The sequence below is a fragment of the Haematobia irritans genome, chromosome 4 (genome assembly GCF_050003625.1).
Source record: "Haematobia irritans isolate KBUSLIRL chromosome 4, ASM5000362v1, whole genome shotgun sequence".
In the NCBI taxonomy this organism is placed as follows: Eukaryota; Metazoa; Arthropoda; class Insecta; order Diptera; family Muscidae; genus Haematobia; species Haematobia irritans.
In genome coordinates this window covers 186,145,361-186,169,787 of record NC_134400.1, presented here as the reverse complement: position 1 = coordinate 186,169,787, position 24,427 = coordinate 186,145,361, and the positions used below count along the sequence as shown (strand labels likewise).

The window sequence follows — 24,427 nt, the reverse complement described above, 5'->3', positions numbered from 1 at the left end:
AATCTTAATCAATAAAAAATGCATTTGAGTTGCATCACTGAAATATTTTCTTTTTTGCTTTTATAGATCCATTACCGGATTGGGATTTTGATGTATCGCGCAATATCAGTGACTACGTTTTGCCATTGAATGAAACCACACTCCTGGAGCCACACAATAAATGCAACGATAAGTTTTTTCTCTTAATCATTGTGTGCTCAGGTCTTAATAACTTCGAGGCTAGGTAAGTGTTGTAATTTTTGTCTTTTATCTCTGGAATTGATAAGCTTCAATAAATTTACTGATAAGTTAGTCTCTTGGGCATATATCATCCATTGCGTTTTTATTAATGCAACTGCATTATTTGCAGCGAACTTTATAGTTGTTACTATGAGATATATGAGTATGATAATTTAATGTAGAAGTGCAGCAAGATCTGCAAGAGGACTGCTGCACAATCTTTCAATTACGAGTTTCCACTTTATGAAAAAACACTCAAAGGCCAAAGTTGAGTTTCAATGAAATGAATATGGTTTTTAGCTTTCATTAAAAATAGCTAAAAAGAAATGCGAGACGATGCGCTAGTGAAGAGCTCCCATAACTGTAGCATTATGAGTTGTACATTTATGAAAGATAGAAAAAAGCTCAACAACCAAAGTTGAATTTCCATGTTGGTCTATAGTAGAACAACTCGAGGGAATTTGGCAACTCAAAAGGGCAAACGACAAGAAATTCATTTCAGTGAATATTTTAATTTATATCTTCTAAAATTGTTCAGTCTTTAAAGAAATTTAAACGTTTTATCCTGGACCACAACTATGGAACCAGAGTTTAAAAGTCCCAGATCATTAGTGTCTTTGCCATGACCATCTGTCTATAGACATGTTTTTGCAATCAAAGTTTGGGCTACCGTTTTAATCCGTTCGGCGATCGAAAACTTTACACAAGTATGCTTTTTGGGTTATAATCGATCCCAATTAATGTTCAAATAAATGGTTCACGTTTGAATATTGCTTCCATTTTCGCCCTATATGAAATAATTTTTTAAAATTTGTCTAATAAATTTGCTCTAAATTGATTCGACTTTTGATATTTGTGGGACCCCCATTTCGCAAAGCAAAAATTACTTGAATGTACATTTGTACTTTAAACTCAAATTTTCTTATACCTCATTCACATTAACATACACTTCCAAAATCCACTTCAAATAGATTTTAACTATCATTTGTCTTATAAAAAGGGATTTCAAATCCACTTTTAGAAAAATTCGAAATTAATGTTGCAAATCAGAAATTTCTTCAAAATGCTATATGCCTCCTTTGTCATTATATAAATGCGATTTAATTCCCAATTCAACCTGTATTTTTGGAGCAAAGAAATTAAGCAAGTACATTAAAAATAATTGAGCCTGTGCTGGCAAAATATCTAAATATAATGGGTATCAGAAATGCTTATCTAATAACAAAATTGCCTAATATATGATGGGCTCGGTAATAAGAAGGAAGCCAATTACCTTGACATAGAATCAGGCAGCACTCATTGATCAGAGAGAAGTTCACCACCTGTGAATCACAATGAACTGAATAGTCTAAGTGAGCCCAAAATATCGGGCTGCATCTATTCCTAATCTAACTATCGGCTATATATCGCCGTATATAACTGCCTGTTTGTCAAAACTCGTTCTAAAATGATTGATAGAGATTAAGTGCTACCTGGGTTATTCCATATTACAAACCAATATTTCGGTGTTTTTCATAGTTATTTGTAATGATTAGAATAACCACTTAGTGTATACAAAAAGTTTATTGATAAATTATTTTACCTTGCTACATACATATCTATGACGAAACATATCGTACGTAACTTACGAATATTTATGCCAATATATTTGATAAGCACTCGAAGTTCTTTTGGTAAATTTTTTTTTTGTAAAGAAGACATCGAAAATCCAATATTTCCCATCATATGTATGAAATTGACCACCAGCGGATTGTAATCAGATTGAAAAAGTCTAAGGTTTTACTGTTTCTGGCGGCAATACGCTTGGCTTCAACTATTTTTGACCCCATGTAAAAAATACGTTTTTCGAGAGCACGGTTGCCACAGTTGGATGAATTCTACCAAAAATGGTTGATTTTTTTATTGTTTGTTAGATTAGTAGAATTCTTGACGTTTTGGTAAATTTTGTCGAAATATAGAAAAAAATGTTGACAAAATTTTCTATAGAAATAAAATGTTGACAAAATTTTTTACGGAAATAAAATTTTGACAAAAGTTTCTATAGAAATAAAATGTTGACAAAATTTTCTATGGAAATAAAATTTTGACAAAATTTTCTCTAGAAAAAAATTTTCTATAGAAATAATATTTTGATAAAATTTTCTCTAGAAATAAAATTTTGACAAAATTTACTATGGAAATAAAATTTTGACAAAATTTTCTCTAGAAACAAAAATCTCACAAAATTTTCTATAGAGATAATATTTTTATAAAATTTTTTCTAGAAATAAAATTTTGACAAAATTTTCTATAGAAATAATATTTTGATAACATTTTTTCTAGAAATAAAATGTTGACAAAATTTTCTAGAAATAAAATGTTGACAAAATTTTCTAAAGATATAAAATTTTAACAGAGTTTTCTAAAGAAATAAAATTTTGACAAAATTTTCTAAAGATATAAAATTTTAACAGAGTTTTCTAAAGAAATAAAATTTTAACAAAATTTTCTCTAAAAAAAAAAATTCACAAAATTTTCTATAGAAATAATATTTTGATAAAATTTTCTCTAGAAATAAAATTTTGACAAAATTTACTATGGAAATAAAATTTTGACAAAATTTTCTCTAGAAAAAAAAATCTCACAAAATTTTCTATAGAGATAATATTTTTATAAAATTTTTTCTAGAAATAAAATTTTGACAAAATTTTCTATAGAAATAATATTTTGATAACATTTTTTCTAGAAATAAAATGTTGACAAAATTTTCTAAAGATATAAAATTTTAACAGAGTTTTCTAAAGAAATAAAATTTTGCCAAAATTTTCTAAAGATATAAAATTTTAACAGAGTTTTCTAAAGAAATAAAATTTTAACAAAATTTTCTCTAGAAAAAAAAAATTTCACAAAATTTTCTATAGAAATAATATTTTGATAAAATTTTCTCTAGAAATAAAATTTTGACAAAATTTTCTAAAGATATAAAATTTTAAAACAGAGTTTTCTAAAGAAATAAAATTTTGACAAAATTTTCTATAGAAATAATATTTGGGCAAAATTTTCTAAAAATATAAAATTTTAACAAAATTTTCTAACGAAATAAAATTTTGAAAAAAATTTCTATAGAAATAAAATTTTGACAAAATTTTCTATAGAAATAAAATATTGACAAAATTTTCTATAGAAATAAAATTTTGACAAAATTTTCTATAGAAATAAAATTTTGACAAAATTTTCTATAGAAATAAAATTTGGACAAAATTTTCTGTAGAAATAACATTTTGACAACATTTTCTATATAAATAAAATTTGGACAAAATTTTTTATAGAAATAAAATTTTGGCAAAATTTTTTATAGAAATAAAATTTTGGCAAAATTTTCTAAAGATATAAAATTTTAACAAAATTTTCTAATGAAATAAAATGTTGAAAAAAAAATCTATAGAAATAAACAAGTAAGGAAAGTCTAAAGTCGGGAGGGGCCGAATATATTATACCCTGCACCACTTTGTAGATCGAAATTATCTATACCATATCACATCCGTCAAATGTGTTGGGTGCTATATATAAAGGTTTGTCCCAAATACATACATTTAAATATCACTTGATCTGGACAGTATTTGATAGACTTCTACAAAATCTATAGACACAAAATTTAAGTCGGCTAATGCACTAGGGTGGAACACAATGTTAGGAAAAACAAGTAAGGAAAGTCTAAAGTCGGGCGGGGCCGACTATATTACGACTCTGCACCACTTTGTAGATCTAAATTTTCGATACCATACTCACATCCGTCAAATGTGTTGGGGGCTATATATAAAGGTTTGTCCCAAATACGTACATTTAACTATCACTTGATCTGGACAGAATTTGATAGACTTCTACAAAATTTATAGACTCAAAATTTAAGTCGGCTAATGCACTAGGGTGGAACACAATGTTAGGAAAAAAATGCGAAACATTTAAATCTGAATCAATTTTAAGGAAACTTCGCAAAAGTTTTTTTATGATTTATCGCTCGATATATATGTATTAGAAGTTTAGGAAAATTAGAATCATTGTTACAACTTTTCGACTAAGCAGTGGCGAGTTTACAAGGAAAATGTTAGTATTTTGACCATTTTTGTCGAAATCAGAAAAACATATATATGGGAGCTATATCTAAATCTGAACCGATTTCAACCAAATTTGGCACGCATAGCTACAATGCTTTGGCCCCAAATTGGGGCAAAACTCTGGCTTTTAGGACCATATTAGTCCATATCGGGCGAAAGATATATATGGGAGCTATATCTAAATCTGAACCGATTTCAATCAAATTTTGCACACTTGACTATACTACTAATTGTACTCCTAGTGCAAAATTTCATCCAAATTCGGTCAAAAATCTGGCTTCTGGGCCCATATAAGTCCATATCGGGCGAAAGATATATATGGGAGCTATATCTAAATCTGAACCGATTTCAACCAAATTTGGCGCGCATAGCTACAATGCTAATTCTACTCCCTGTGCAAAATTTCAATTAAATCGGAGTGAAAGATTGTCCACTGTGGTCATATGAGTGTAAATCGGGCGAACGATATATATGGGAGCTATATCTAAATCTGAACCGATTTCAATAAATTTTGGCACACTTGACTACACTACTAATTGTGCTCCTAGTGCAAAATTTCAACCACATTGGGGTAAAACTCTGGCTTCTGGGACCGTATTAGTCCATATCGGGCGAAAGATATATATGGGAGCTATATATAAATCTGAACCAATTTCAATAAAATTTGGCACACTTGACTATAGTTCTAATTGTTCTGGTTGTGAAACATTTTAAGCAAATTAGGGTAAAACTCTGGCTTCTGGGGCCATATGAGTCCATATCGGGCGAAATATATATGTATATGTATATGGGTGCTATATCTAAATATGAACCGATTTCTTCCAAAATCAATAGGGTTCTATTCTAAGCCAAAACCGGCTATATCGACTCAGGAGCCCACCCTGAGCATTTTTGCCAAAGACATCATGTGTCTATCTCGTCTCCTTCTGGGTGTTGCAAACATATGCACTAATTTATAATACCCTGTTCCACAGTGTGGCGCAGGGTATACATATTGGCAAAATTTTCTATAGAAATAAAATGTTGACAAAATTTTCTATAGAAATAAAATGTTGATAAATTTTTCTATAGAAATAAAATTTTGTAATGCAAATCAAAACTTAGTTGAAATAAAGTTTTGACAAAATTTTCTATAGAAAATGAATTTTGAATTTTCTTTAGAAAAAAAAATTTGACAACATTTTCTAAAGAAATAAAATTTTGACAAAAATTTTTATAGAAATAAAATTTTGACAAATTTTCTATAGAAATAAAATTTTGACAAATTTTCTATAGAAATAAAATTTTAAGAAATATTTTTCATAGTTTCACAGAGTGTGAAGCTGTGTACATCAGAACAAATCCTTGAAAACGGTTTTGACGAAGTCAACCGAAATATTGGAAATAAAAATAAAAGAAAAACGTCATATCTATGTTTTTTAATCGACCTATAGCCGAAACTATGAAAAATATTTCTTAAAGATAAACAAAAAGGTCAACGATAATCATCCAGAAATAGAAATAAAATGTTGACAAAATTTTCTCTAGAAAAAAAAATCACAAAATTTTCTATAGAATGATAAAATTTTCTCTTGAAATAAAATTTTGGCAAAATTTTCTAAAGGTATAAAATTTTGACAAAATTTTCTATAGAAATAAAATTTTGGCAAAATTTTCTAAAGATATAAAATTTTAACAAAATTTTCTAAATTTAGAAAATTTTGTTTCTTAAGAAACAAAATTTTCTATAGAAATAAAATTTTGGCAAAATTTTCTTAGAAATAAAATTTTGACAAAATTTTCTATAGAAATAAAATGTTGACAAAATTTTCTACGGAAATAAAATTTTGACAACATTTTCTATAGAAATAAAATTTTGACAAAATATTCTCTAGATAAAAAAATTCACAAAATTTGCTATAGATAAAATTTTCTATAAAATCAATATTATTAAACATTTTTATTTTCCATTTAGGTCATACAATTAATGTCCATTGACCAAAGCCAAAAACTTCAAAATAAGATTCTTTAGTTTGGTAGATTTTTGGTGAAATTTTCATTTCATTTATTATTCTCCAAAGATATATATAGAATATATTAAAGATTAATGCGGTGATAAAATAGGTACTTAATTTATTTATTTATTTATTTATTTCGTCTAGGGAAAATATTCCTTACAGACTAATGCTTAATAATAAATTGTGTTTAACAAGTTCTTAAATTGATTAATATTCAAAGAAAAGTCTACGTCGTATAGCAAACTTATTCTATTACATTCTGTAAGAAATCTAGTGATGGGCTCATTCATAGCGTAGCTAGTTCTATGACAAGGAACATGAAAAACTTCAAAATTTCTTAATCTTCGGGATGGTACATGAAATCCTATTTTACTAAAAATATAAGGACAATCTAAAGTGCCACATATAACTTTATATAAGAATAGAATGCATTGCAGAAGTCTTCGATCTTTTAATGTAGGCAAATGTATCAATTTACATCGATGCTCAGTGGAATTGGCTCAGTAAAATTGAGTGAACTTAAGCAAAACTTCACAAATTTTTTCTGAAGACGTTCAATACGATTAATATGCGTACTACACGACGGGCTCCAAACAATGTGTGCATATTCTAACTTTGTCCTTACAAGCGCAGTGTACAAAGTCTTGCGAACATAAGGATCTTGAAACTCTGTACTATGTCGTCTGATCAAAGCTAAAAGGGCATAGGCTTTTGGCATTATGTAATCAATATGAGCATTAAATGATAATTTAGAATCGAAAAAAATGCCGAGATCTAAAATCTCACTAACCTGCCTAACACGATTATCGGTAACATAATACTCAGATATCATTGGGGAGTGACGACGACTAAAACATACATAAAAACATTTTCTAACATTTAGTGACAAGTGATTAATCTCACACCAATTCACAATCGAATTTAAATCACATTGAAGATGAATAGCATCTAATAAACTATTGACGCACTTGAATAATTTTAAATCATCTGCATATAACAAAGTGTTGGAAAAAGAAATGCTCTTAGGCAAATCATTTATGAACAAATTAAATAATAGTGGGCCCAGAACACTACCCTGTGGAACCCCTGATTTCGCAAAATAATTATAAGAGTTTACGCCATCAATAGACACCAAGTACACTCTATTGAATAAATATGACCCAATCCACTTTAATGATTTTGAATGAAATCCAATCCTTGCTAATTTCGCAAGCAATATATCATGATCGACTTTGTCAAACGCCTTGGATAAATCAAGAAAAATAGTATCTACTTGGCAACCCCTTTCGAAACTATCTATGCAAAAATTAGTAAATGATAAAAGATTCGTTGTTGTAGACCTGCCACTTACAAATCCATGTTGGTAAGTAGATAAAATCGGCTTAACAGCAGCAGAAATGTAACGATACATAACATGTTCAAATACTTTAGAAACATTCGACAATTTTGATATGGGCCTATAATTAGATATATCAGTTTTATTTCCCGATTTAAAAATTGGAGTTACAAAAGAAATTTTCCAACGATCGATAAATAACCCCGATTGTAATGATTTATTAAATATTAATCGTAACGGTAAACAGACAGAAATAGCAAGTTTTTGTAAAAGAAACGCAGATAAACCATCAACATCAAATTTGCGTGAAGCTTTCAAGGATGCAATTGCATCCAAAATATCACTCTCATTAATTTGAATGAAACCAAAATCTAAACAATCATCAACAAGGTCCAAGTAAGAAGTACTATCATCGTAGTGAACTTCCTCATTGAAATTTGATGCGAAGAAAGTTGCGAATAAGTTAGCTAAATCCACAGAATCATTAACAATAATATCACCTAAATGCATCGACGATGGGTATTCACTGAATGATTTTTTCGAGTCTATATATTGCCAAAAAGACTTAGGATTGTCCTTGATCCTATTCTGAAAGTCTAGTAAGTATTGCTTATATAGAAACTTGTTTAAGTAATCAAATTCACGCGAATAATATTTGTAACGCTCATAATTTACATTATCTTTATAATTCTTAAACAGTTTGTAGAACTTATTCCTTAAATTCTTTAACTTTTTCAATCCTGGCGTGTACCATGGAAGTTTATGCACCTTACCATTACTAGCTCGCAAGTATTTATTAGTATGCATCTGAATTTTATTGACAAAATAAAAATAGCAATCATCTACTGATTTGTCATTAAACGCATCAGCCCAGTTATAATCTAATAACTCCTGATTTAAAATCTCAAAATTACAATTATCAGGGTAAAAATAATTACAATACGATGAACTAATTTTACGAAACATTATAAATTCAAAATCAATTTCTAAAGCCACATGATGCATATCTGGCATGGATAAAGGCATTTCACATTTACTAATATCGAATTGTAAATTGCTACTAATAAAAATTAGATCTAAAATACGATTAAGAGAGTTGACAAACCCATTTATCTGACATAAATTTATACTTAGAAGTGTATCTATAAAATTTATTTCAATTGAAGTATTAACATTCATTGCATATAACAACCGGGAGTCAGGAATTGTAGTCCATATCAGCTTACTTAGATTGAAGTCACCAAAAATAGCAAGTTCATTTTGATGACATTCTTCAGCAATTTGTTTCACATTCTGAATATGCTCATTATATACAGTATAGGAGCTTGTAGGGGGAATGTATGAAACTACCACAGTCAAATTAGATTGGCCACTTATAGTAATACATAATTGATCCAATAAACTGTTATCATTGGGCAAATTTACTCTCATAGCAGCTATACCACGACGGACAGCAACAAGCACACCACCACCCCTCATGTTATTAGTACTCATAGTATCTCTATCCTTACGGAAAACTTGAAATAATCTGGCATCAAAGAATTCTTCATCATGGAAATCGCTGTTTAACCAGGTTTCAACCAAGACGATCACATCATAAATACACTGACTGGTGTTAAAGAAAATATCCTGGCTTTTAGTGCGCATGCCAGACATATTTTGAAAATAAAACTTTAGCTTGCTTGTAAGAGGACAGTTTAAGTTTGCTCCTTCGCCAATATATCCTTTCGAAAAAATTCAAAAGGCCGCACTTTAACATATTCAGGCCACATTTCTGATTTAAATAGCTCATTATAAAAAGTCTCCGTTATGCCAAGTTTAAAACTAACTCTTCGTATCGTCGAAAGGTCAATATCTTTCTTTATAAGCTTACGGCAAAGAATGTGATCATTACCAATTCGCAAACTGCTAGAAACATAATTTACAATTTGTTCCTCAGATACTGTCGGCTTGAAAGAAGACAAATGCACCCATTTTCTTCGAGCTACAACATCTAAGTCATTCGATTTATTTTGTCCAATGACAAAAGCTTTACGATTATTTTTCTTGTGTTTAACATTAACCCATTCCGAAATGTTAGTTGGGTTCGGTTTAACAGCGCTCTCATTGCAAGCAAGAGAAGATACAGCTTGAGTATTTGTCTCTCCCTTGTATTCTCTTAGCATATCATCAACAACAACAATATTATTTCCATCAGTACAGATCTCTTTGGATGCAACTCTTTTATTCGCCACAACTACACCATCTCGCAACACATTACATATATCTTTAGATGAAGTTCTCTCATTAGCAACAACAATAGCATCAGCACCAACAGTTAAAGCAGACGAAGAAGCACTCAAATCAGAAGAATGTGAAAATAATGTGGGCTTTGTATTTACTATTTCACCGCTTGTAGGGGCATTAACAGCATGAGTTGGTAAATAATTACCAGTACCAATAACATTCTCTGTATTTACATTATCCAATACTTGAATGTTAGTAATAATGGGCGCATTATCATCTTTACGCACATCACCAATTTCATTTCTTTCACTCGAGCCAGAGACCAAATGATCTTTCGATGTACTTGCCAGCATTTTATCTACAGATTTATCTAACCTCTCACACATTAAAGTTTTTATGTTTTCCTTTAACTCTTTAATTTCGGCAGAGAGCACGCAAACAGCAGCAACTAAGTCTTTAGATGTTTTAAGACAATCATCACATTTATAGACAATGTTTTTTAATTTATGAATCGCATTATAAATTGAAGGTTCATTAATATCAGCACAAAACAAATGAAGTTTCGATTTACAAATGCAACATTTCATATATTTGTTACTTTGAAATGGTTTGTAACATTTAAAACACACAGATTTTGGCGGAGAATACATTGCTTGCGACTGTTTGTAACAACATTCAGGCATAGGATTATTAACAAAAAAATTCAAAAAAAAACTGTGGCTCCTCAGTTTAAAATTAAATTAAAATTTTGGTAGGTTAACTTTGGCACTAGTGGCAACCGTGGTGCCAATATGGCTAATTTTTTACCTTTAGTAGAATATCCTTACATACAAATTAAAGAAATCGAATTTCGATTTTTGCGAGGTCACTTTGATCTGTATTACATTTCCCATTTCAATTCAAATTCTAATTGTAATTTTGGAATTTCTCGTTAAAAGTCGATAAGACCAATTTGGACAAATCGTCCTTTGAAAAACTAACTTATAATACCCTGTTCCACAGTGTGGAGCAGGGTATAATTACCATCAGTTGACTATCAACACTGGTTCAGTAAATTTTGAGAAGCAATTAAGTTCGTTTTGTCGATTTTCAAAAAAAAAGTTAATAAGCCGAATTTGAAGCCTTAATAAAATGGATATTGAAATTAAATTTTTTTAATGGAAAAATCAAGTTTCGGCTTTTGTATCACTATGTCAAATTGGTCCAATAATAATAATCGGCTGCGATGCCGGAGCAGAGTCAACATAAACGTTAGGATTCATATTCAGTAATAACCACGGTCGCTTAATTTTGCTCTTATTTGGGAGGTGTCCACTTTTGGGAAGTTAATTTTAAATGTTAATTTTGTAAGATACAAGTATTGTCCCTGTGTCCTTTTTCATATTGTCCAAGTTTGGCAGGCTTCACTGTAACTTATTAACCCTATATCTACAAAATTTGTTTGAAAACCACGATAAGAAAATTTGTTTACCCGTTACCGTTGTCTCCTGTCTTACAAAATTTGTTTTTATTTAGGGTATATGCCTACATTTACTAATTACCAATTGCCGATGAAATGAATGAATGATTGAAAGTGAAAACACTGTTATCAAACTATCCAAACACTATTTTAATTACCTCTCATTAATTTTCAATTAACCAAAGTGTCGATTTTTTCTCAAAGTCAAACGCAATTAGTATTTCGATCACAAGGGAATATTTACAGCACCATTTAGCCGTACATTTATTGTTTCCACACTGATTCGATTGAAGATTAAGATTTGTTTTTTAACTCTTATCTATATCAATATATTTTAAACGCAATCATAATAAATCGTCAAATGTCATATACTCATATGGTATTCACAATGAGATCGATAAATATATCCATACATACATATGCCATACGTAATTGCCCCCCAAGTTTACACCGAAACAAATTTTTTCTGATGCAACAAATTTTTAATTGCATTTATGTATTTTAGTTTTTAAAATTTTATCAATTAGTTTTTAATTGTTTTAATTAAAAATGTAATTGGTTTTGATCGCAAACCTCAATCTTTTTAATTGAGTCATTCAATTTATTTATATAAAATTATTAATTGCCTTTAAATAATTTTCTTGTTACTTTTAGTCTATACTTTTTATTTGGAAATTAAATGATTTGGATAATATGCATACGGAAAAAAGTCTTCATAAATATTTTTAATTGGAAATATTTTGTATTTAATTAAAATATTAATTGGAATAAATAACTCAATTCATCATCCTAACTGACTTTATGCTTTCATTTGATTTAAAATTAATTGTATCATTTAATTTTTTAATTGACCAAGTTTTCAACTTCATGCAGCTTTTTTTTATACCCTTCACCACTACTGTGGTACAGGGTATAATAAGTTTGTGCATTTGTATGTAACGCCAAGAAGGAGTAATCATAGACCAACCTTTTAGTATACGGATCGGCTTAGAATTAAATTCTGAGTCGATTTAGCGATGTCCGTCTGTATGTTGGTGTATATTTGTGTGCAAAGTACAGCTCGCAGTTTTCGTCCGATTGTCCTAAAATTTGGTATAGGGTCCTGTTTCGGCTCAAAGACGATCCCTATTGATTTTGGAAAAAATCGGTTCAGATTTAGATATAGCTGCCATATATATTTTTCACCGATCTGGTCATAATTGGCGTGTATATCAACCGATCTTCCTCAAATTCCGTACATCCGAATATTTTATGAGTCTCGAAAAACTTGCAAAATATCAGCCAAATCAGTCCAGATTTAGATATAGCTCCCATATATAGCTTTCGCCCGATTTACACTCATATGACCACAGAGGATAATTTTTTGCTCCGATTTAGTTGAAATTTTGCACAGGGAGTAGAATTAGCATTGTAGCTATGCGTGCCAAATTTGGTTGAAATCGGTTCAGATTTAGATATGGCTCCCATATATATCTTCCACCGGTATGGACTTATATGGTCCCAGCAGCCAGATTTTTGGCCGAATTTGGTTGAAATTTTGCACTAGGAGTACAATTATTAGTATAGTCAAGTGTGCAAAATTTGATTGAAATCGGTTCAGATTTAGATATGGCTCCCATATATATCTTTCGCCCGATATGAACTTTTATGGTCCCAGCAGCCAGATTTTTGGCCGAATTTGGTTGAAATTTTGCACTAAGAGAACAATTATTAGTATAGTCAAGTGTGCAAAATTTAATTGAAATCGGTTCAGATTTAGATATAGCTCCCATATATCTTTCGCCCGATATGGACTAATATGGTTCTAATAGCCAGAGTTTTGGCCCAATTTGGTTGAAATTTTGCACAGGTAGTAGATTTAGTATTGTAGGTATGCGTGCCAAATTTGAGTGAAATCGGTTCAGATTTAGATATAGATCCCATATATAGCGTTCGCCCGATTTACACTCATATGACCACAGATGCCAATTTTTTACTCCGATTTAGTTGAAATTTTGCACAGGGAGTAGAATTAGCATTGTAGCTATGCGTGCTAAATTTGGTTGAAATCGGTTTAGATTTAGATATATCTCCCACATATATGTTTTTCTGATTTCGACAAAAATGATCAAAATACCTACATTTTCCTTGTAAAATCGCCACTGCTTAGTCGAAAAGTTGTAAAAATGACTCCAATTTCCCTTAACTTCTAATACATTTATATCGAGCGATAAATCATAAATAAATTCTTGCGAAGTTTCCTTAAAATTGCTTAAGATTTAAATGTTTCCCATATTTTTTTACTAAAATTGTGTTCCACCCTAGTGCATTAGCCAACTTAAATTTTGAGTCTATAGATTTTGTAAAAGTCTATCAAATTCTGTCCAAATCGGGTGATATTTAAATGTATGTATTTGGGACAAACCTTTATATATAGCACCCAACACATTTGACGGATGTGATATGGTATCGAAAATTTAGATCTACAAAGTGGTGCAGGGTATAATATAGTCGGCCCCGCCCGACTTTAGACTTTCCTTACTTGTGTTTGAAATATTTTTGTGATATTTTGTCTGTGTGTGTATAGCTCTCGGCGTTATATTTTTTTCAGTGCATTTAGCACCAAATATAATTCATCCACAACTTGTGGGAAAAATGTCTCGATTTGCACTAACAAAATCATTGAGGTTTTCTAGACTGTTTTTTTACATTATATGAGTAGTCTATGTTACTGCCTTATCTCAATAAGGCCCCTTAAAGCCAAATGTGGTATAAAATATTTTGATTAAAAATATTGCTATCGATAATTTCTTGAAGCACGTTTATTGTTAATAGCATTTGAATGAATCGTTGTGAGTTTCCTTTTTTTGAGTCACGCGGACATAGACGAAAATCAAAATTCAAATAGAATTTTTAGATAAACGTTTTGTGTGTCAGACGTACATGTACACATTATTCAGTCAATTCTATAAGTAATAAGAGAGGGCATTCCATGACAAAACAATTACTGGCTAATCGAAAATGTATGATCCTATTTGGTCGATTTTCCAACGACATCTATCGATACGAATATACATTTTCCATTAGTCAATAATTGGGTATGTCTATGTATTTTAATTTTTTTTTTTTACAAAACAGAGAAGTGGGATAATGCTAGACTCTGCGAAAACTGTGACAGTTTGTCTGGCAAGTTTTGATACACCTATCATATAGCGCTGGTATTGCACCATCGGAATATCAATTGTGTCGGTCTATGGCAGAACTCTCTACAGTTGGCTTCAAGCATGCCAAAATTACTTGTCGCAGATTTTCGCCGAAAACAGAAAATATTTATACTTGAATAATGACAAAGAGTACTCGACCAAAATGGTACAAATAAATCCTAAGAAATAAAGGATTTTCTATGATAAGAAATTTAAATTCTGTAGTAAAATCAAGAAATATTACTTCTAGTCTTTGGTACTTTGGATGATACCAAAGTACAAGAGTGAATTGCATTATGAGTAAGTCAGTAAGGTGTCATAAAATAGTAAAGTGCAATTCACTCTTGTTTTATTTAATTACCTGGCCCTGATGAAGATTGACGATGTCAAATCGAAATATTGGCTTAAATAAACTCAAATAGAAAACATCTGGAGTTTTTTCATTAATGACATCGAGCTGTACTAAAACCAAAAATAAAATTTTATTTCTATAGAAAATTTTATTTCTACTAAATATTTTGTCGAAATTTTATTTCTGTTGGAAGTAGCATTGTAATGCTACTGGACAAAAATATATCGGTCTAATATACTTTGCATTATTTTAACTTGCTACTTTAATTTTGAAATTTATTTTTTTCATCAAGTATGCTTTTTGAATATTTTAATTTGAGTTTTCTTCTACTTTTAAATATTGAGTATGACAATAATTTTATTCATTCAGTTTTAACTTTTGAATTGACAAGTTGTGAGACTAAAATATAAAGACTTAAAAAACAATTGTTTGTGTGTGTATTCATTTGGAAAATTAGATTGTTCTGGAATTCTAATAGGTTATGGGCCCAGACAACGCCCCGTAACTAAAAAAAAAAGACATGGATAAACTAAAAAGAAATATTAAGCCTTTTGAAATATTAAGCCATCAAAAGGCTTAATATTTCTTTTTAGTTTATCCATGTCTTTTTTTTTTAGTTACGGGGCGTTGTCTGGGCCCATAACCTATTAGAATTCCAGAACAATCTAATTTTCCAAATGAATACACACACAAACAATTGTTTTTTAAGTCTTTATATTTTAGTCTCACAACTTGTCAATTCAAAAGTTAAAACTGAATGAATAAAATTATTGTCATACTCAATATTTAAAAGTAGAAGAAAACTCAAATTAAAATATTCAAAAAGCATACTTGATGAAAAAAATAAATTTCAAAATTTCCATATGGAAATTTCGGGTTAAATCTCTTTTGGCTGAAATTGATGTTCTAAAAGTGGTTGAAAATGATGCTCCTGATAATGTTACCGAGGAATGGAAAAAGTGTGAAAGAAATGCTAAGAGTGTTATAATTGAGTATTTAGGACATTCTTTCTTGGGATTTGCCAGAGCTGAATGCTCAGCTAAACAAATTTTCAAGAATCTGGATGCTATATATGAGCGAAAGAGTATTGCATCACAATTGGCTATACGAAAAAAATTATTATCTTTGAAATTGAAGGAGGATATACCACTATTGAACCATTTTAATATTTTTGATGATTTAATCACGGAGTTGTTGGCTTCAGGTGCAAAACTTGAAGAAATGGATAAGGTATCCCATTTACTAATAACATTGCCGTCATCCTATGATGGAGTAATTACTGCTATTGAGACATTATCTGAAGACAATTTGACACTGGCATTTGTAAAAACTCGTTTACTTGACCATGAAATTAAACTGAGAAATGATAGCAAAGACACTAGCTCTAAAATACTGCAAGCAGTAAGCGAAAAGCCGCATTCATTTAATAACTTCACTCAAAAGGATAAACAACGTAGGACGCAATTTAATACCACAAAACGTGTGAAACCCTCCCTGAAATGTCATCATTGCCATAAACTTGGTCATATTAAAAAGAACTGCTACATTTACAAGAATTTATTGAGTTCTAAAAATTTCGGGAAAGCAAAAATAGCCCACACAGCCGTTCAATCTGGAGAAGGATTTGCTTTTATGGTGAGCAGTAAGGATATTTTTTGTCAAAAGGGCAGTGTTCAATTTTTGCTGGACTCCGGAGCATCAGATCATATTATAAATGACGAAAAGCTTTACACAGACTACATCAATTTAAAACCTCCAACGAAAATATCAGTTGCGAAATGTGGAGAATATATATATGCATCAAAACGAGGCACTGTGAGAATATGGAGCAACAACCAATATCAAATAACCCTTGAGAACGTCTTGTTTTGCAAAGAAGTTCCACAAAACCTCCTTTCAATAAGAAAAATGCAAGATGCTGGAATGACTATTGAATTTAATACGCGAGGTGTCGAAGTCCGCAAGGATAAGAAAGTGATTATTGAAGGTAAATGTGAAAATAATGTTCCAATAATTTCTTTTTGGTCTTGTGGTGACTTTCAAGCTTCCAGTGCTATCGATAGCACTGGTTACCGTTTGTGGCATGAACGGTTGGGGCATATTAGTAGAGGTAAATTCTTGGACATAAAAAGTAAGGAAATGTTTAGTGATTCTGTTATATTGAAGAATGTCAGTCCTGATGACTTATTGTGTGAGGCATGTATAAATGGTAAATTATCAAGGCAGAGTTTTAACAAGATTAAAAACAAAGAACATGTCAGAAGGCCATTATTTATTGTGCATTCAGATGTCTGTGGTCCAATTACCCCCGCAACACTAGACGGAAAGAGCTATTACGTAATTTTCATAGACCAATTTACTCATTATTGTGTGTCTTATATATTAACTTACAAGTCTGATGTATATTCTGCTTTTAAAGATTTTGTTGCCAAAAGCGAGGCTCATTTTAATTTGAAAGTCGTTAATTTGTATATTGATAATGGAAGAGAATATTTGTCAAATGAAATGCGCGAGTATTGTACTAATAAAGGCATAAGTTATCACTTGACTGTTCCATATACCCCACAATTGAATGGCGTAGCTGAGCGCATGATTAGAACGATTACCGAAAAAGCTCGTTCAATGGTAAGCGGTGCAAAATTAGACAAGTCTTTTTGGGGAGAAGCTGTTCTTACAGCAACATATTTGATAAACAGAAGCCCGAGTAAAGCACTAAAAGATTTCTCAAAAACACCGTTTGAAATTTGGCATGGAAAAAAGCCAGCTTTGAAATTTTTGAAAGTATTTGGCTCTACTGTATATGTACATAATAAAAATAGGAAAAGGAAGTTCGATGAAAAATCATCAAAGGCAATACTGGTTGGATATGAGCCAAATGGATATAAATTGTGGGATATGGAAACAGGAAAATTTTTTACGGCACGAGATGTAATTGTTGACGAAACTAATATGAAAAATTCCAGAACTACAGTGGAATTCCGGAATGACAGTACGGAATATGAGCATTGCAAAATCCAGAATGAGAGTACGGATAAAGAATTAGATCAAACACTGAGAGTTGTTATCCCGAATGAGAGTAAGGATATTATGTCAAGTGATTGTGGTACAAAAGAACAGTCTACTGTTGTAGTCCCGAATGAGAGTAAGGATATTAAGTCAAGTTGTGGTATAAATGAACCATCAACTGTTGTAGTCCCGAATGAGAGTACGGACATTATACCTCGCAATAATATATCGGATGAAAATCCAAGATGCTTGGAAGATAAATCAAATATCAGAAGAAGTGAACGTTTAAAAGAGAAACCCCGCGTAAACTATGATGAGTGTGAGTCAGCCTTAAATAGTTGTATATTAGTTGCAACAGCTTTTGTTGATAATGTTCCAAAATCATTTGATGAAATTGAGCTCAGAGATGATAAGTTGTGTTGGAAGAAAGCTATTGAGGAAGAACTTCATTCTCATTTCTCAAATCAGACATGGGCAATAGTTACAATGCCTAGTAATACAAATGTGGTGGACTGCAAGTGGATTTTTAGTTTAAAACATGATGAGTTTGGGAATCCCGTAAGGTATAAGGCCAGATTAGTGGCAAGGGGTTTTACGCAGGAATACTTAGTTGATTATGATGAGACGTTTGCCCCAGTAGCAAGAGTTTCCAGTTTTCGAATATTGATGTCCATTTCTAACCAGTACAATTTAAAAGTTCATCACATGGATGTAAAAACAGCCTTTCTAAATGGTGTTTTAAAGGAAGAAATTTACATGAAGATTCCACAGGGTTTGTTATGTGAGAAAGGAAAAGTTTGTAGACTGAATAAGGCAATATATGGGCTTAAGCAAGCAGCAAGATGTTGGTTCGAAGTTTTCGATAAGGCATTAAAAGATATTGGATTTATTAGCTCACCTGTAGATCGTTGTATTTATTTTCTTGACAAAGGCAAGTCATCAGAGAATATATATGTACTGCTGTATGTGGACGATTTGGTTATTGCTTCAGGAAATGAATCAACCATTACCAATTTTAAGGTGTATTTGATGAATAGATTCAAAATGACTGACTTAAAAGAGATTACATTTTTCATTGGAATGAGGATTGAGCGAAATGATAGTAGTTTGATTCTGAGTCAGTCTGCTTACATTAACAAAATACTTGTGAAGTTTGGAATGAATGATTGCAAATCAGTTGCTAGTCCTCTTCCGATCAGGCTAAATTATGATGCCTTAAATTCAAATGAAAACTATGAGGCTCCGTGTCGTAGTTTAATTGGTTGTTTAATGTACATCATGCTTTGTACAAGACCTGATCTAAGTACTTCGGTGAATATTTTGAGCCGTTATAGTAACAAGTCTAATAGAGAATTATGGCAGTGTCTTAAAAGGGTCCTTAGGTATCTTAAAGGTACCATTGATTTGAAATTAGTATATGAGAAGAAATCAGACAGTGCAACCTTGCTCAAAGGTTATGTGGACTCAGATTGGGGTGGAAACGAAAATGATAGAAAGAGCACTACTGGCTTTTTGTTCAAGATGTATGACCATAATTTAATTTGCTGGAATACAAGGAAACAGGCCTCTGTGGCAGCATCCTCAACCGAGGCAGAATACATGGCATTATTTGAAGCAGTACGGGAGGCACGATGGTTGAAGTCTTTGTTGAAAAGTATTGGTATAGATTTGGATGTTCCAATTTTGATTTATGAGGATAATCAAGGATGCTTAAGCATAGCTAATAACCCCTCATGCCACAAAAGATCTAAGCATATTGACATTAAATACCACTTTGCTCGAGAACAAGTTGAAAATAAATTAATTAAACTTGAGTTTATTTCCACAGAAAAGCAGCTGGCTGACATCTTAACAAAACCTTTGGCGGCCCCCCGTTTTCTGGATATGAGAGAACAACTTGGATTAAAAGAAGTTTAAATATTTTTATTAATATGGCCTGATTAGGTTTTTCTGGGTTTTCCTAATCCTTGCAGCGAATGCTGGGTCATATGATTATTTTCCCAGAATAAACAACTTGTAATGAATAACGTTTTTTTTTTCTATTATATTTGAAGTATCCGATATATTTTTGAGGAGGCGTGTTGGAAGTAGCATTGTAATGCTACTGGACAAAAATATATCGGTCTAATATACTTTGCATTATTTTAACTTGCTACTTTAATTTTGAAATTTATTTTTTTCATCAAGTATGCTTTTTGAATATTTTAATTTGAGTTTTCTTCTACTTTTAAATATTGAGTATGACAATAATTTTATTCATTCAGTTTTAACTTTTGAATTGACAAGTTGTGAGACTAAAATATAAAGACTTAAAAAACAATTGTTTGTGTGTGTATTCATTTGGAAAATTAGATTGTTCTGGAATTCTAATAATTTCTATAAAAATTTTTCGTTAAAATTTTATTTCTTTAGAAAATTTTGTCAAAATTTTATTTTTACAGACAATTTTGTCAACATTTTATTTCTATAGCAAATTTTGTCAAAATTTTATTTCTATATCAAATTTTGTCAAAATTTTATTTCTATAGACAATTTTCTCAAAATTTTATTTCTATAGCAAAGTTGGTCAATATTTTATTTCTATAGAAAATTTTCTCAAAATTTTATTTCTATAGCAAATTTTTCTCAATTTTATTTCTTCGAAAATTTTGTCAAAATTTTATTTCTATAGAAAATTTTGTCTATTTTTTTTTGTAATTTTTAATTTTAATTTATTTATTTTCATATGTAACTAAGCCTTACAAAGGCCTTATACAGTTATTTAAAACAACATTTTAAATACTACTACTCAAGGTTAGGTTAAAGTGGCAGCCCGATTAAGATTCAGGCTCACTTAGACTATTCAGTCCATTGTGATACCACATTAACTAAAAGTACCTATTACATATGGGCACTTCTAGTTTTTATACTACTACTCAAATTCTCTTATTTCTAACATTAATATACTAACAATAATACAACAACAGGATACTACTCTATTATATTATTATATTCTATTTTCTATAGAAAATTTTGTCAAAATTTTATTTCTATAGAATTTTTTGTCAAATTTTTATTTCTAACATATAGAAAATTTTGTCAACATTTTATTTCTATAGAAAATTTTGTCAAAATTGTATTTCTATAGAACATTTTGTCAAAATTTCAATTCGTTTTGTTTATTGTTGGTTTACTCTTCAATCATTATTGTTGTTTTGATTTCAGCTTAAAGCCATGCAATGACTAAACTACAAGTATAGCTTAACCAACAGAGGAAAAGTATGCTTGTCAAATTTATTTGGGGAAAGCCCTATAGACTGCAAGATGGTTGGATGTAGAGCTGTTTTGAAATTACCACATTCTTCATCAGCATCATCTGCCTCTACTAACGAAACTATCAACCAATTATCACAATAAGTTCGGGTAATTCACTCAACCCAAAGTGAACTACACTTGATCCTCCCGAAAAAAGGTTTTGATAGGCGGCTACTGCCTAAACAAATTAGCAAGCATATTTCTTTTCCTTTGCCAAACTCAAATCATTGATTTGAATGCATCGATTTGAATTTTGTCAAAATGTTATGTCTATAGAAAATTTTGTTAAAATTTTATTTCTATAGAAAATTTTGTCAACATTTTGTTTCTATAGAAAATTTAGCCAAAATTTTATTTCTATATAACATTTTGTTAAAATTTTATTTCTATAAACATTTTGGTCAAAATTCTATTTCTATAGAAACAATTTGTCAACATTTTGTCATAGTTTTATTTCTATAGAAAATTTCCTCGAAAATTTTTTTTCTATAGAAAATTTCCCCGAAATTTTACTTCTATTAAAAATTTTGTCGAAATTTTGCTTCTATTAAAAATTTTGTCGTAATTTTACTTCTATAAATTTCGTCGAAATTTCATTTTTATAGAAAATATCGTCGAAAATTTTTTCTATTAAAAAATTTAGTCGAAATATTATTTCTATAAAAATTTTTTGTCGAAATTTTATTTCTATAGAAAATTTTGTAAAAAAATTTATTTTTATTCAAAATTTTGTCAACATTTTATTTCTATAGAAAATTTTGTCAAAATTTTATTTCTATAGAAAATTTTGTTAAAATTGTATTTCTATAGAAAATTTTGTCAACATTTTGTTTCTATAATTTTGTCGAAATGTCATTTCTATAAAAATTTTGTAAAAATTTTATTTTTATTCAAAATTTTGTCGAACTTTATTTCTATAGAAAATTTTGGCAAAATTTTATTTCTATAGAAAATTTTGTTAAAATTGTCAACATTTGTCAAATTTTGTCAACATTTTGTTTCTATAGAAAATTTTGTCAATTTTTTTTACGTTTTGTTTGTTATTGTTGGCTTCTCTTCAATCGTTATTGTTGTTTTTGATCTCAGCTTAAAGCCATGCATTGACTAAACTACAAGTGTAGCTTTACTATAAAATATTTCGTCGAAAATTAATTTCTATAACAACATTTTATCGTTGTATGGACGATTACTTATGGTCTTTTTCATTTTTTTTCAGACAAACAATACGAGAAACGTGGGGAAATACTACAGAATTTAACTATCAAATGTTTGAAAAATTACATGCACACATGAGTGGAAAATATCTACAGCCGAAAAAACAGCGTCTGAAGTTCTATCACGAGTATTTGAAAATGAATGGAAATGTGAGTATATAAAATCCATAGACACGTGCATTGTAAAACAAAAAAAAAAACTATTTTGCACTTCGAAATCGAAAAGAGTAATCGGTGCGATTCAGCTGCACGTTTCTCCAAATTAGTGAAGTACATAAAAACTTGCCGCAAATGCTATTTAATGGGAACATATTGAGTGCCGGAAAAAGCTCTATTGTTTATACCACATGAATAACATATAGTTTCATTTTTGTCTGATGCTTGTATCTCGAACTACGTCATCTGTTGGCAATCGTGTTGTTAGTAATTTGCGCTCCCAATATTTTTTTGTATGCAAGATGAACCTGTTGCAAAGCGTAGTAGAATATGATAAGCATTGAAAAAGGTTCTTGACTGCTTTGAAAAAAGAAAGATAATCAAGGGGACGAAAACGCTGTAAAACATCCGTATTCTGCCGATCATTATTAAACTAATGATACGACTGCTATTTAATTTAGGAAAGGACCAAAGAAAAGTCATATGGATTTATAATTAGAATCGCTATCTATCCGTCAGTTGTCCAACATATGCACCTCCCTCAAAAATTCTATTTCTTTATGAAGTTACAAGAACTCGAAGTTATATTACTCAGTTTTAACCTCTGTGGTATTTTTGAATAATTCTATTTGTATGACATTTAATCATATTATTCCAATGTTTATTTTTAGCAAACCTCAATAATCCCTCCAGCCACAATACCAGTACGTGTGGTTTTTCTCTTGGGTCAATCGAAACAAGACAGTGCTATGTATGCCAAGAATGGACCAGCACCAGGAGAGAAAACGACCAATGGCGTATTTGGAAATGAAACTCTATCTCGCTTACGGCAGGAAGCTGATCAATATGATGATATCATACAAGAGCAATTTATCGATTCCTATAATAATTTAACTATCAAATCTGTGATGGCTTTAAAATGGATACAAAGCCGAGGATGTTATAAACAGTCAGCATTTTTCATGAAAGTGGACGATGACACATTCGTCAATATACCCAATCTTTTGCATTTTCTATTGGGTGGAACGGTTCCATTGTACAACGATACCTTGGATTACTATGATAGTAATTCATTTCAAACTCTATCGTCTGTGAATCGTCTAAATGCCACCAAGGATTATATGGTTGGTTATAAATTTTGTAAAGCTCCAGTTCTATCGAATGTGAAAAGTAAATGGTACATGCCCTACTATATGTATCAACAAAATGAATATCCGCATTATCTATCCGGTTCTGGTTATCTTATGTCCATGGATGTGGTGCCCAAATTATATAAGGCTGCCCTAAATACCTCTTTGATTTATTTGGAAGATGTCTATGTTACCGGTATGTGTGCAGAAAAGGCCCATTTGAAACGTCATCACCATCCTCTATTCAATTATAGTAAATCGAAACATATGTGTACCTTAAAGGGAATGATCTCAATGCATAAATTGAGAGTGGAGGATATGTATGCTTCCTATAATTTTGTAACAAATTATACATATCAATGCTCGCCGCCCGGTAAATATTTCAAACGTATACGTTTGCGAAGATTAAATGGTTGTTTTTAATGATAACACTATGCAACAAATTAAACATAAGAGATTACAGCACTCCCTCGAATCACTGCATTGAGTTAAAAGGTAAACTTCTGCAAACTGATCGCAAATGTGTTATGATTAATTTATAATGTATGTTATAATTAACTTATAAAAAAATTAACAAAGCTCAAAGATACTAGGCCTGTCTTGTAGGTAGTTTGAAACAACAACATAAGCAAATCTTGGGTATCCTTTAACATAGATCGCATTTAAGAAATTCAACATTCAAACCCAGTTTGAAGCTTTGCAATATTGAGCTTAAGAATAAAGTTAACCTTCTGTGATATCTCAATGGACAATATGGTCCGA

General features: G+C 30.6%; 1 protein-coding gene across 8 annotated transcripts in view; it reads left to right on the top strand.

The window, feature by feature from the left end:
• Positions 1-24,427, top strand: part of LOC142236622 (lactosylceramide 1,3-N-acetyl-beta-D-glucosaminyltransferase A-like) — a 39,580-nt gene that overhangs the window by 1,243 nt on the left and 13,910 nt on the right. For 5 of the 8 annotated variants that reach the window (XR_012722124.1, XR_012722122.1, XR_012722123.1 and 2 more), the window contains 3 exons: positions 67-223; positions 22,382-22,529; positions 23,207-24,160. Coding sequence is in view for 3 of the 8 variants with exons in the window: in XM_075307850.1 (XP_075163965.1) it covers positions 67-223; positions 22,382-22,529; positions 23,207-24,088 (1,187 nt within the window). In the remaining 5 variants the exon portion in view is untranslated. Of the gene's footprint in view, positions 1-66; positions 224-22,381; positions 22,530-23,206; positions 24,251-24,427 lie in introns of those variants that run through there. The other 3 variants (XM_075307851.1, XM_075307852.1, XM_075307850.1) reach the window with 3 other exon arrangements.